At 38.4% G+C, this 14,751-nt stretch overlaps 1 protein-coding gene across 3 annotated transcripts in view; it reads right to left on the bottom strand.

Moving 5' to 3' along the window:
- Positions 1-13,731, bottom strand: part of map4k2 (mitogen-activated protein kinase kinase kinase kinase 2) — a 34,495-nt gene extending 20,764 nt beyond the window's left edge. The window contains exons 1-5 of one of the 3 annotated variants that reach the window (XM_063900588.1): positions 13,365-13,731; positions 3,620-3,677; positions 1,891-1,981; positions 1,528-1,592; positions 511-566 (exon numbers count right to left, since the gene is read on the bottom strand). In XM_063900588.1, coding sequence (XP_063756658.1) covers positions 511-566; positions 1,528-1,592; positions 1,891-1,981; positions 3,620-3,677; positions 13,365-13,457 — 363 coding nt within the window. In that variant the 5' untranslated portion in view covers positions 13,458-13,731. The remainder of the gene's footprint in view (positions 1-510; positions 567-1,527; positions 1,593-1,890; positions 1,982-3,619; positions 3,678-13,364) is intronic. The other 2 variants (XM_063900585.1, XM_063900586.1) reach the window with 2 other exon arrangements.
- Positions 13,732-14,751: the final 1,020 nt, after the last annotated feature.

Raw genomic sequence — 14,751 nt, 5'->3', positions numbered from 1 at the left:
TTAAGTAAAACTCAAATACTCTAATCTGAAATAGAGAAAATAAAACACCAGAAAATAACATTTCAGACAGAAAAAGGAAAGCTGAAACCTACGTATCAAAACGAGTTACATTTCTGAGACTAACAATATGAATCCTTATGCAGCGGACTGTTAGCTCTGTCTTCTGTTATACTCATCAGTCTTTTGAGATAAGGTAGACAAAAGAGTCCTTAAGAGATATATTCTTGCTCTGTTTTTTAGGTAAGCTTTGCCCCTTATTCAGATGTTTGAATTGTCTACAACCTGACTATCCAATAAATCTGTGCATTAAGCTGAAGGTCACTCTCACAGCCTGCAGACAGACTGCTGCAGCAACATTTACCTCTACGGTATATTTAGCGGTCTGGCGAGGTTAAATGCTAGTTCGCTCTTCTGTGGCTGGTGAAAACACATGACTCATCTGTCAGCAGAGTATCTTTAGAGTCTTCACCGTTCAAAAGCAACAAGCTGCCTTTCACACAAAAGCCTTACCTGCAGGGTTTCTCTGCACACGTAGGCTATCTGTTTCTCCTTTAATGGACCCGTCACTGGGAAGGAGAGTTTGATTAATAGCTTGCAGAAGGGGGAGAACAAGAAAGAGCAAGCAGGTACATTTCTCAAAATAGAATCCAGCTGGCTTTTCAGAGCCCATTGTGCTTCTTCCACATCTGTTTGACAGGAATGATACTTCTGTCTCCAGAAGATTGGTGATAATTTTACAGTTTGGAAATCATGTCTGCGTTGTAACCCAGAGGGAAAAGATACAATTAAATCTAGATATCTATCTAGAGATCTAGAGAGTCCAGCACATGTGTAGCCTAGTGTAAAACAAATGTCAGAGGAGACAGTGCTAGATGTAAAAACTAAACGGGATAACAATTGAAAGGGGATTTCCCGTTCTTCCCACTGTGCCAACATGGCATGAGTTTGACATTTTCTCAGTTGCTTTAAAGCGGACCTATTCTGCTGGTGTTCAGGTGTATATCAGTATGTAGTGTGTCTCCTGGGACATGTCTCCATGCTTTAATGTTTAAAGCTCTTTATTTTTCTCATACTGCCTGTGCTGCAGCACCTCTTTTCACCCTCTGTCTGAAACCGGAGCCCAGTCTGCTCTGATTGGTTGGATGGCCACTTCTGTTTTGATTGGGTAACCACTTAGAGATGTCCCGCCCCTTAGCCTATCACGTACAATGTGTTGGAGTGCTAGCCAACAGAAGCGAAAGCGTTACATAGTGATGTCACTATGTTATAGCAGTAAACAAAGGAGTCCAATGGAAGTTTTTCAGGCAGGGGGGGAGTGTGTGAGAGAGAAACTAACTCTGGATGGATTTTAGCCTTTTCAGACCATTTACCTGCACAGAACCGTACATTATATAACACACTACAGGAGAGGGAGAACCCCAAGAAGCATGATAAGGCCTGCTTAAATAGCTCTTTTAAAAATACATTTAAATTAGATGTCATAAAAGAACTACACTCAGAATGCTCAACAATTATGTGTATTTATACCGTGGTACATATCCTGAAGTGACCCTCCTCCGCAGTACTCCATGCAGATCCACAGCTTGGTGTTCCTGGAGAGAGACACACAGCTTTTATCTTGGTGTTTGACATGGACGTGCTTATGCTCCAGTCTATCAGGGCCAACATTGAAGCATTCAGTATGAAAAAGTAGTCACTCCCCAGCATTCCTAAACTAAACTCAACACCCACAAACACATACAGTATCATTCAGAACAATCTCACTGAGAACTAGAAAGAGTGGGACAGGAATCCAGGAGCAGTGCGGGGAAAATAAAAGCCAAATTCCACATATTCAAGTCCACCAGCAATCCCGGGAATTCCACAGCGGATAGGATGGAGACACAGTACCTGTGGTAGCTGCCGAAGTAGGCCACAATGTTTTTGTGCTTGCACTCGCTCATCATCGTGATCTCCTGCTGGATGGACGTGATGTCATCACCTGAGCAGACCGACAGAGTTTAGTGTCTTTCCTCACAAAACTGTCTAGTGTTAGGGAAGAATATAGACCAGTATAGCATAGGGTTAAGCTAGTGGGACAACTGGAAGTTTTAGAATTATATAACACATATTTCTCTCTTGTGCTGCTGAAAGTTTAGAGTGGGAACTTTCTACATATAAGTTTGTAACTGTACCCTGAGCATTTGACTTTACTATCTCAGATAGCCAAAACAAACCTCAAATTATATTCACTGAACTCCTGAATGTATTTGTGCTCAAACACTGACTGGATTTTCTTCCCTCTTACAGTGAATTTTCTAGATGATCTGATCTCTTTGCAGCAGTGGTGTAAACTAACTAACTAACTAACTAAATAACTAAGTAGATGTAATGAAGTACTGTACTTAAGTACACCTTTGAGGTACTTGTACTTTACTTGAGTACTTCTGTTTTATGCTACTTTGAATTTCAACTTCATTAAAAGTCAGAGGTATATAGTGCACTTTTACTGCCCTACATGTATTTAATCCCTTTAGTTACTTTACAGATCTGGATTAATGATGGTAAATATAATCAGCCCTTAAATCAGACTTTAGTTCACCTGCAGTAAATCAGCAGCTACCCTGCAGTATACAAAGCCATTCAAACTAGCTGCACCTTTACCAGCTCTGAGAACACTTTAATGATCAATAATTATAAAACATATCAGAGATATTATTCTGAAATGGACCAATCAAACAATGACTACTTTCACTGTCTCTACTTTAAGTACATTTAGATAAGAGTACTTTCTACTTTCACTGGAGGAACATTTAGAATACTTTTACTGTGACAGAGTATTCCTACACTCTGGTACTTCTACTTTACTCAAGTACAAGACCTGAGTACTTTACTTTACTCAAGTACAAGATCTGAGTACTCTACTTTACTCAAGTACAAGATCTGAGTACTCTACTTTACTCAAGTACAAGATCTGAGTACTTCTACTTTTACTCAAGTACAAGACCTGAGTACTTCTACTTTACTCAAGTACAAGACCTGAGTACTTCTACTTTACTCAAGTACAAGATCTGAGTACTTCTACTTTTACTCAAGAACAAGATCTGAGTACCTTTTCCACCTCTGCTTTGCAGACAGTAAAGGTGGAAAAAACAATATTTGAAATGTATGTAGGAGCATGTCAACAGTGTCTTATGATACACTTCAAATAACAGACAATTTGGGAAATAGTAAGATACATTTCTTAAATTAAACTAATATATGAAACACTGAGTAAAATCAATGCTGTTAGAGGTTAATAGAGGTTAATTGTACGTCAGACTACCCGAAATAGGTTTAAAAAAAATGATATGATACACATATAATCAAATATTGATAACCACCAATGGGACACAATAAAACGTACAGTTGGAGGTACCTATATCAGAATAAATAAAAAATATATCCTCTGTAAAACATGCAGAACAAGCTTAGCAAAAAGACTGGAACAAGTGGCTAACCTTGTGTGAGCCTAAACCTTCTTATTAAGTGATATTCTTCTGCTAACTGACTGACAAGGCACAAATCCAAAAATGTCACTCACAATTACATTCAAATCATACATGAATAAAACACTGTGGCTGTGTCCTGTGTGACATACCAGGGTCCAGCTTGACAATCTTGATAGCTGTCAGTTCAGACGTCCTGATGCTACGAGCCTGAAAGAGAGGAAAGAATACATGATTGTCTATGTAATGAATAAAGAGTTTATACACATTTAGGCACCTTCTCCAGACACAAACTGATTTCATTTAGGCTACTTTCATTCTTCTTTCTTCTTCTCTTTAATATCTTTTTTTGAATGCAGTAGGTGGATAACTGTTTTTATTTATAAATCACGTACTAAACTAAAACAGCATTGTCATTGCATTTAATGTCAAGGTTATCCGAAAATAGTGGAAAGTAATCAGGTAACATTACTTTTTTAGGTGTTTCTTGGATTAGCGACAATTATTGATTATATATTTCATTTATTATTTTCACAGGTTATTAGTAATTGTAACAGAATACATTTTTAAAGTAGCCCTCCCAACCCTGGTTATGTCTAACAAGTATTACTTTTTCCCAGCATGCATAATGTCATTTCACTGAACCTCTTTCTCAAGTCAAATAAGGTAATGCTTTAGCTCCTCTGCTCATGACAACCGAATTCGAAGCAGAGTAAAGCGGTATGTGCGTCACATGTACACCCTGATGTGGTTGTGGTTGTTCCTGACTGTATGTTGTGCCTCTCAAAGCTGGAATCAAGCTGCTCTATGCACCAGGCAAGACATATTGTGTTCTGCGCTGAAATGCGAGACGGCTCAGCATCTCATAACATCCTTAACTTCAGAGGACATGTCAGATAACAACAAACAGAAGACGTTAAACCACTAACTAACACCCTACCCATGAATGTGAGCGTACAAAGACACTCTCAGCCAGGAACAAACCGTTACTCCAGTCTTACTCAGGTTCATACTTTTAGTCATTAAAGTGCTTTTATGAATTTACTCATAAATGTTCACTTTTTAACAGACAAATCTCCAAGCGGCTGACCAATCACAACAGAGCCGGCCAGCTATCCAATCAGAGCAGACTGGGCTCTGGTTTCAGACAGAGGGTGAAAAGAGGTGCTGCAGCACAGGCAGTATGAGAGAAATAAAGAGCTTTTTGAACATTAAAGCATGGAGACATGTCCCAGGAGAGACGCTACATACTGATATACACCTGAAATGAGCATAGCAGGGCACCCTTAAAAGAAGCTAGCAAAAACATCTGAGCAACTATCATGGTTTGCCAATCCGATGTGGCGTACTTGGGCGAGAAAATCTCAAAAGAAAGGGAGATTTAGGGTGAGAAAAACTATTTCTTTTGAATGACGTTTATTGGTTTTTGATCGATCATATGAAGCATTTCCCGCACATTGAGTGTGGCACTTTGACAATATTGTCTGTGTCATCCATTATTCAGGCCAATAAAGCACACTGAAATGAATTGAGTGCGACTACATTATGCTGTGGCGGCAGCTGTAGCACCTGCCTACTCCATCAAAGTAAGGAAACCTTGGCATAGACCCAACGGCTCAGTGTGCTATCTTGATGATGAAGACTTATAATGAGTTCAGCCTGCTGTCTCACCTTGGCTTTGACCTTGAATTTATTCAGAGGGAATCAGAACGAATAGCATAGCAGAGATCTCACTCCGACAGGCCATTCCAGACGAGCCCCCACGAGTCAACGGGTGGGACTGACAGCAGTATGAATTACTGCCGACTTGTTCTTTGACTTGTGAAAAAACAAGTTCATTTTAAGGGTAAAATGGTCATGGAGTCCCCAAACACATTTCATTTATTATCTGGGACCCCTGAAGATCCAAAGAAGATGAACCGTCTTGTATTCTTTTGAGACGTGGTATTGGGCAAATGTTAAATGGATAGTTCAAACGAAGGACTAACTAATCAACCAACATCAGCATCTTTAGAAAAGCAGCAAATGGCAATTCAAACTGGCTTATTTTAAGGCCCTAACATGAAGAAGTGTATTGCCATCTTTTTGTTTTTCTAATTGATATTAAAGCATTTTGGGTGTTTATCCACAGTGTCATCTTCGATACTATTTTTAAAAGACGAAAGACAAAATGTTTTCAATTCAATGAAGTGGTGCTAAGAGGTCATTCATTTCTGACGTAAATCACACTTAAACCTCCATACCACCATCCATGCATCTGATATATGTACTATGTAATGTGAAGCGCTTTGAGCACCTGTAATAGCGCTGAAATTAATTAAATCTATTATTATTATTATTATTACTGTCATGATCCTTGTCTTGTGTTTGCTCTTTCCCTGCTTTATTTTGAAATGTTTTCCCCTCTTGTGTCATGTTGAGTTTCACTTCCTGTCTGCGGTTCCCTCCTGTGGCTGATTGTGTCATTGTCTTCACCTGTTGCCCCTGTGTTTCTCCTCCCCTCTCCAGCTGTGTCTTGTCTTGTGATTACCCTTCTCTGTATTTAGTCTCTGTTGCCCTTTTGTCTCTTGTTCGGTGGTTGTCGTTTCCATTCTGGTCATGTCCATGTTCTGTGCCTTTTCCCATCTATGTTATACCTGCCTGTTCCTGTCCTTCTGTCTGTCTGCTCCTGGTGTCCCTGTATTCCCTTGTTAGTGTAGGTTAGGTTTTCTTTGTTTGACAGTACAGCTTTAATTTGAATAAAGCTTGCCTTTTGTTTGGACCCATACCTGCCTCCTATATTCACACTGCACTGGGGTTCTATTTCCCCCACCCCTGACAATTATTTGACATTAACTATGCAACAAGCTAGCTAAAATAAAGACAGGGCAATATATTGATATGATGATTATATTGTGATCCAAGACAAGATATCATCTTAAATGTTAGATATCGTAGTACAGCATAAATGTCTTCTTTTCTGGTTTTGAAAAGGCTGTGTTACGTCCCCACTGAAGTCTAGGGGACCTGGAGACAGTAACACACAACAACCAATTAATGAGCAAGTCAGATTAAATGTAGACAGACAATGTTTATTTCTAATCACTAAAGAATGAACAACAAATGTTCTTCAGGTGAGGAGGAGGAGGAGACAAGGGAGATTGTGCCAAACAAAAGAAATAAATATAACAAAAACCAGGCCTATCTCTCCATATCTCTTCTGAAACAAACTCAACCAAATTACAGTAAAGTTTCCAAATGTTAATTATAAATCTTTACTCACAAAGTCCTTAACAAAGTATAAAAATCTCACTGCGAAAATATTGAATGAAAGCACCAACAGTCAACTCCACAATATCGTTGAAATATTGATATAAATATGTGGTTCACCTTCCCTTTGTCCTTGGCTAAATTACACAAATTCTTAAACATTTTGAAGTCACGTTTAGGATGTTATTTCCTCAAATTTCCAGAGAAACAACATGGATGGTTCCCTGTGACCAGCCTTTGTTTGTTTATTTCTGTTGTCCTTATTTGTTTGCCTTTTTGTCCCCCCCCCAAAAAAATTTGGCCCAGCCTTAGCTTTGATTTATTTCACTGCAGCAACGTTAGATGTAAATTCACTCCTTTTAAATGACATGTAAATTGATATTCACGGTTGGACAGTTTCTGAGGAAGTGCTTAGGCAGTGCCTCGCCACATTCCATACAGAGTGCAGAGTTTTAACACAGAAGTAGAAACCTATCCGTCAAAATACTCCCAATCCTAACCAGTTCAACGAGAATCTGTGACCTTAGTGTTCTCACGACGCTTAATCAGAGGTGACGGTGGATGTTGTTTCGGATCACCTATACTGTGCTTTCAGCTTCCTCTATTCTTCCAGGGAACATCACTCATCCCCATTCAGTGCTGTACTGACGTCAGATGGACTGGTTCTCAATCTGGTCCTCCAGGTCGCCTGAACACAACCTGTGGCTGGGCTGCTGTCACTTCCTGTTTTCTTTCCTGTTCTAATACAGGGCTTCCTGTGACTACAGTAGATAGTAACGTCTCTCAGACGGTTTTTACACAGCCAGGCCTGAAATAACAGCAGTTTAGGGTTACATGCAAATTTACAGATAAAGCTTCGCTGCACTTTGATCAGGCACCAAGATGGCTGAGCTCGTAGTGATATACAGTCTTTGTCCAAGCAGTAATTTATTTATACAGACCAACCTGTTTCTAATTGAATGCAGATGTAGGGCATGAATGGCTTCTATAAAACACTATTTTGTGTTTTGATGAGGCAAGATAATGTTGAAAATGTTTTTTTTTTTGCACTCAATTAAGTAGGAATGCAACATCTGAAGCAGGAAGTGATTCATCTTACAAATCGAAATGTTGAATAAAAAAAAAAAAATACGTTGTTGCTTTGTGTGTAATTTGCTCCATTGTTGAAGCAAATGGAGCAAACTTGTCTGCAGCGATGTGAGAAGCTGTGTGTCAGCTAACGCGCTGACTTGATATTAAGGCTTTATCATAACAATTCATCCTCAGGGGAACATAAATGTTGGTAAGAAAGGTCAAAGTAACCCAACCCAAAGAAATGTCAACCTCATGATTTGTAGGGCTAGAGAAAGGGTCAGAGAATTAAGTTTTATATACACAAATAAGTGCTCATGATTTAAGGAAGTACATTCCAAAGTTGTATTTTACTCTGAACCGAAACCTGTTGCTCTACACAGTGAAAATATGAGATGTACACTAGCCTATGTACTTGTACTTATAGGAGGAGCACTATTTCAAAGTCGATCACACAATAAATCTATATAGTTTTCTATTTCGTTGATGGACAAGAGAAGTCCTTAACCCTTATTTTAAAGTGAATTTCTTTACCTTATTTCTTACAACAAATAGAGTGCAAACCTCCATTTCAAAGTGTCTCAGAGTAGCAACCTGATTGCCTTTCTAAACGGTCTCTCAGAACAGTCGACTGCCTTGTGGCTTTTGTGGTGAAAGAATTGTCTCCCAACATGCTGTCGATTATGTGATCAAGTTCACACATCTACAAAACTGCAAGTTAAACAATCACTTCGTCCCAATCAGACATGAAGCATCATCATCTCTTATGCTATGTGCATGATAATGTATTTGGACATATACAAACCATAATATGTTACCAGTTCTTGCTTCACTTGCACAAAATCTGCAACCCTACTGCGTCTAACCAATAATGTTGACAGTGCTCTGTAATCTCCAAATGTCCTTCATATCTCACATCTTAAACCCAAATGAGTTCTCTAAACAAGTAAACGCATGAACATAGGCCATTGTTAGGGTGAATATAAACTGCTCTGTCAGGTGTGAAGAGGCCCTATTAATTTGAGTCTTCTTGGTGTGCTAGTTGTTTTTGTGCATGTAAATGGTCTGCAACGGCTAAAAACCCTGTGTTCCCTCGAGAGGGAGTTAGCATTGGACTGCTTTGTTTACTTCTGTAATACAGCGACATCAACACGTAACATAGCCAGCCAGCTATCCAATCAGAGCAGACTAGGCTCTGGGTGAAAAGAGGAGCTGCATTACAGGCAGTATGAGAAACATAAAGAGCTTTTTGAGACATGTCCTAGTAGAGACACTGATATCAACCTGCACATCAGCAGAATAGTGCCCATTTAAGTGTCAAGGTCACAGAAAGGGGTTTCAAATCGTTTCCACCAACATGTTATATCAATACATGCAGAGATAAATTACAGAAAGGGCAGAAATATAGCATTCAAGACTAAATACTGCCACTGATGACACATTTACAGTCAAACCCATGGCTGAATGCACCACGTTCAGGCCAAACTAGGGTGGAATGCCCGGTATTCCAACCAACTCCACGCTAAATAACAGCTTTCAATGCTGTGCGGCAGAAACAAAAAATACTTCTGTTGAAGCGGCCCCGTCATCCTCAGACAGAGACCAGTTGAGGACAGAAGCACTCTCCATCTGGACTGGCTGAGGCTGGTCAGAGCCGCAGCAGGACATGGTTCAAGATTAATAACAGGGTCACGCGAGCTGAATGTCCTCTGAATAATAGCAGTGTAATGAGAGGGAATGGAAAGCCCACACGGTCACATGTCCAGAGGTTTCACCCTGGACTGCTGCAGTAACAGTGGGAGTGATAATGTGCTATTGTCTGTCCCTGTGTGTAGTTCCCATTCACAGAGGCTGCCATATGCACAAGTTACAGTAATGCAGAGCTGCCTCATCACACCACTGAGAGAGCCAGCTGAATGCTGCTCACACCAGAATGTATGATGGTTTTGATAGACTTTTTAATCTCTAGTTTGTCATCATTTTAGGTGATAAATACCTGTCAATCAAACAATGACGGAGCTTCTGTGAGATGTGGGGGTATTAGTTGGAGTTCTTTTATGTACTGCTGCTGCATGTACATTTAGAGCTGCCCTGTTCGATATGTTTATATGAACTATGGATGAATAGATACAGCTCTAGATAAAATTAAGAGACCACTGCAAAATGATCAGTTTTCTGGTTTTACTATTTATAGGCTCTAGTTTGAGTACAGTTATTATTATTATTATTATTATTATTATTATTATTATTATTATTATTATTATTATCATTATCATTATCATTATTATTATTATTATTATTATTATTATTATTATTATTATTATTATTATTATTATCATTATTATTATTATTATTATTCCATAAACTGACAACATTTCTCTGTGATGGAATTCAACAGACACTGGAATGGCTGCCACACATGTAGAGAAGAAAAATGTGAAGTGGTCTCTTAATTTTCTGTATGTGAGATTGGTAGGGGGTCACTTGTACAGATAATATGTGAAATGTGGGTTATGGGTACAAATACATTTGTTCAAGATTGAGACAGTTAGAAAAAAATGAAACGCAGGCGAGTGAGAACTCAAATATTTAATAAGAAATCTGAATTGAAAATGGTTGTGTTGTATTTGTTAACAGCTAAATCAGCTAACATATAGCATTATATAATGGTTTGGGAAGCAGGACTAATATTCAGAGCTTGGGTTGCTTACGGTAAAGGGGAGGATGTTTATAGCGTGTTTTCTCTTTTTGTTTTGGTTTAATAGCGCACATCTTCACCGTTTTTGTTCAGTCTTTCATTCTTCTCATTGAATGTGTACAGTGAAATAACTCTGCTTGCTCAGTAGAAAGACAGTTAGACACTAGCTGGAGAGTAGAACCACTATAGAGCCAGATTTTCTGTTGGGAGAGACCAAAACAGAGCTAAAATTGAACGTATGTATTAAGCATACATCAGGTGGCCAAAAACACAGCTGCAGATGGATGTTAAGTTGCTCTGCTGGATGGGTACGTTTGGAACTGTTTGCTACGAGATAATAAATTAACAGTTTGTTTCATTGGCCCTAGTGCCCAAAAACCCAAACAAGGATGCTTTAAAAGATTCCGGGACTGGCTTAGCATTTAAACTGTTACAAAACATCAGACTAAAAATGGACAGTATTCACAAAAGGATCAAAACCTGATGGTGGGAAAAAGCTCTCAGTGATACATAAGCTCTACAATCTTTGTTAAGATACATTTGTGAAGATTAGAATATTATTTGGGATTTGAATTGAAGAGATGAAATGACAACAGGGATTTAAAAGTCAATTCAAACATTCAAAATAAAATGCCCTCTTGAAAGGGGAACTCATTCTGAAAGCGGCCAACAATTCATCATCTCAGACCACAGCTTGACTCAGCGGCAGTGACACACAAAAAACCTAAGAGGAGAACAAACACAGGACACAGGGGCTCATGCTACTCATCCACACCTGAAGAATCTATGACATGGAGCTCTGAAGCTGTCCTGGGGGCCTTACTACACACAATGCCTGCTTTTACTAGTCATGGTGGAAGTATTCAGATTCTTTACTTGAGTAAAAAGTACTATGACCACACTGTATAAATACAAAATCTCAAGTAAAAGTACAGCATTGAGAGTTTATTAAAGTTATAGTACTTAATACAGCAGTGGTTCAGTAAGCAGGGGCTTGGACTGGGAATCGTAGGGTCGCCGGTTCAAGTCCCTGAACAGACTTGAAATATGGAAAGTGGACTGCTACTTGGAGAGGTCCCAGTTCACCTCCTAGGCCCTGCTGTGGTGCCCTTGAGCAAGGCACCAGGACACCTCCAATCCCCCCTCCCCATTGCTCCCCGGGCGCTGCACAATAGCTGCCCACTGCTCCTAGCACTAGGATGGGTTAAATGCAGAGGACCAATTTCACTGAGTGTGCTCTGCTGTGTGCATGTATGTGACTAATAAAGAGGGTTTCATCCTCCGATTCTACTTCTTCTACAATTAGGAATATGTACTCAAATTTTTAGGACTAAAAATATGTAAAAAATATTAAAACAATTGTTGAAATATTTAAAAGAAATGTAAAGCAGCAAATCTTCACATTTAAGAAGCTGAGTCTGTGAAACCCAAACTAAATGATTTGCAAAGTTGTTGCCAATTAATTCTCTGTTAACACACTCATGGCTTTGGTTACTTAAATATAATGTTGGATGGTATAATAAATAACAAATAATCATATTACAATTGTAAAAAAAAGTCAAAATCTGAGTTTATAAAGTAAATAAAACTGTAAGATACGCGGAGTGGAGTAAAAAGTGCATAAGTGGAGTAGAGGTATAAAGTAGTGTCAAATGAAAATACGCTGGCACACATAGTATAGCACAATCAAACCAAACTTGATTTCTCATTGGGAAGAAAAGTCTTTAAAGAGTCAAAAATAAATGTTTACCTATTATTATATTTATTTTTGATAAAGTGCCACATGTTTCTGGTGTGGGGTTAAAAAAACAAACATTACACATTCTTGAGTTTCTTCTGCAGGATGCACAAGGCACCGGGGCGGGGGACCAGCACAGGATGTATGCGTGACGTGAACAGATACAACATGAGCTACTTTTCAACTATAGGTTTGATAGTATGATAGTATACTTTTTACTGCATTTAAAAAGTAGTAAAGCTTTAAATAATTTCTCAGAGACAACTGTGATGCCTTATAAAGAGACATTTGAGAATACTTGACATTTTGTTTCAAACGCCATTACATTTCTAAAAAGTTTCAGATTCATTTTATGTCGATTAAGCAGGTAATGGAACTCATTTCAGCTCTAGTCAGGTATTGCATTTATAAAATAAGTTGACATCAGACTTTCTCATTATTTTATCCTTAGATGAATGTTATAAATATTATGAGACATACCAATACTGCAGTACAAGATAACATTGTGATAAGAGATGTAATCCCTTTTTAGTGTTGGATCTGTCCTCTCTCATACCAATTTTACACTTTGAATTATTTCGAAAAGTGAATATTATTTGGACATTTCATGCACTTTAATATAAAAGATGGCACAATCTGTGATTAAACACTTTTAGAGAGAATAATCAACATTTAGATCTTGATAAATCTCTTCATCTCATGCCTTTGGTTATGAAAAACCTCCCATATTCAGCACTGAGACCTCCTGTAATTGATGACAACATTTAATTTATTGTCTTATCATTTGAACAGAGTAACATTTATTTCTTTGTGTGTTTATCACATCAATTTTTCACATTTTAAAAAATATTTTCTGTGACTTGGATAATAAATAAACAAGTGCATTCTTTATATCAACATTGCAATTCACGATAACAACAGACGTTATGCATTTTGATGTGTTTGGATGCATCCTCTCCAAAACCAATTTCGCACTTTCAAGTATTTATTTTCTATAAAGTGATTATTATTTCGACATTTTGTGCGCAAACCTGCAGTCACCTTGATGGCAGGAAGTGTTGTTGGTAGAATCTCTGCTCTAACCTGATGGCAGTTTTTCTGTTCTGCATTGAAAACACGCGGAACTGTTCTCCTCACTCACCTTGAACACATCTCCATAGGTGCCGCACCCAATCCTGTGAATTAACTCGTAATCATCCAAAGGGTCCAGGAATGACACCCCTATCCGGTCCATGTTTGGAGGCACCTCTGGGTGCAGTGGGGGAGCCTGGCGGGCTTTCTACTCACACATCCCAGTTGCTGTAGTCCGTGGAGAAAGCAGCACCAGCGGATGAATACAATGTGACTTACTGACTGGCTGCCTGGTTGATTGGGACTAATTGGAGGGGACTTATTGCTGGAGTATCGATCCCGCTGGCAGACACACACTCCGCGAACGCTGACAGCTACAGGCGTCTGTGTGCGAACAGTCCGGTGCTGCTGCAGGAGCTGCATCACGCATGAGCAAAGCCTCCACACTGTAAAAAATACAACACAAGTCGATGACATCAGTGAGCTAGTGACTGTTTTTAAGCCTCTGGCAATGCTTATTTTCTGCCAAATATAAAAAGACAAATGTCGGAGTGATAAAAGAAGCATATTCTTGGTAATTGAAAACTATACCCAAATAACTTTAACTTTGTTTTCACTTTTAAAGTCAGTAGTTTTTATCTAAATCTGAATTTAGCTTAAAAGATGGAGTTGCTATTATATAATTTTTAATTATAACTTACATATTTTTGACTTTACATCTCATTATATAGTCAGTATGTCAATTTCATCTTTAAAATGGTCAATACTGTGGTCTTACTGGGAAGCCTCGGCTGTAGGCTCCGTGTTCAGTGCTAATTAGCACATGTTTAGATGCTAAGCTAAAGTGGAGCAAATGCTAATCGTGTAAACTAAAAAGTCAAAAATGTTGCTTTTTTAAAAATAATATTGAAGCAGTAAGGCATGATGTTCCCTTTAAAAGTTGACCTTTCGATCTATTCACCTACGTTTTGACACTCAAGTCAACATTTCAAATGATATCGTATATAATAATTACTTGATATAATAATTGTGAGCAAGGTCAAATGATTGACTTCATAAAAATACAATAAACATCTCTCATTTCAAAAACAAGATCTGCCTTTTTAAATTGTATTCACAAGTAAACGCAAGTATCTCACTTTTTATACTTTTAGTTTTATGTATCTCGTCAATTTTCAAAAATTCTATTAAATCTGTTCTGTGATTTGGATAATAAATAAAAAAGTGTATTAAGACTTTTGACCAATCCAAATGAAAACTAATATTTGCAGTGCCACTCACATGCTCCTGCTGTACAGGGTAATCCATGGACATGACTAGTGTCAGTTTTTCTATCCTTCTTCCATCTCATTTGTCCAATGAAAGCACAACCCCATCATCTCACCCACAGTAAACATATTCTCTGGAGAGGAACCACTGCTTTTCTGCTGAATGAAGCAAATACATACCTCCCACTG

This window comes from Eleginops maclovinus, chromosome 14, assembly GCF_036324505.1.
Source record: "Eleginops maclovinus isolate JMC-PN-2008 ecotype Puerto Natales chromosome 14, JC_Emac_rtc_rv5, whole genome shotgun sequence".
Classification (NCBI taxonomy): domain Eukaryota; kingdom Metazoa; phylum Chordata; class Actinopteri; order Perciformes; family Eleginopidae; genus Eleginops; species Eleginops maclovinus.
This window is presented reverse-complemented; position numbering and strand designations above follow the sequence as displayed.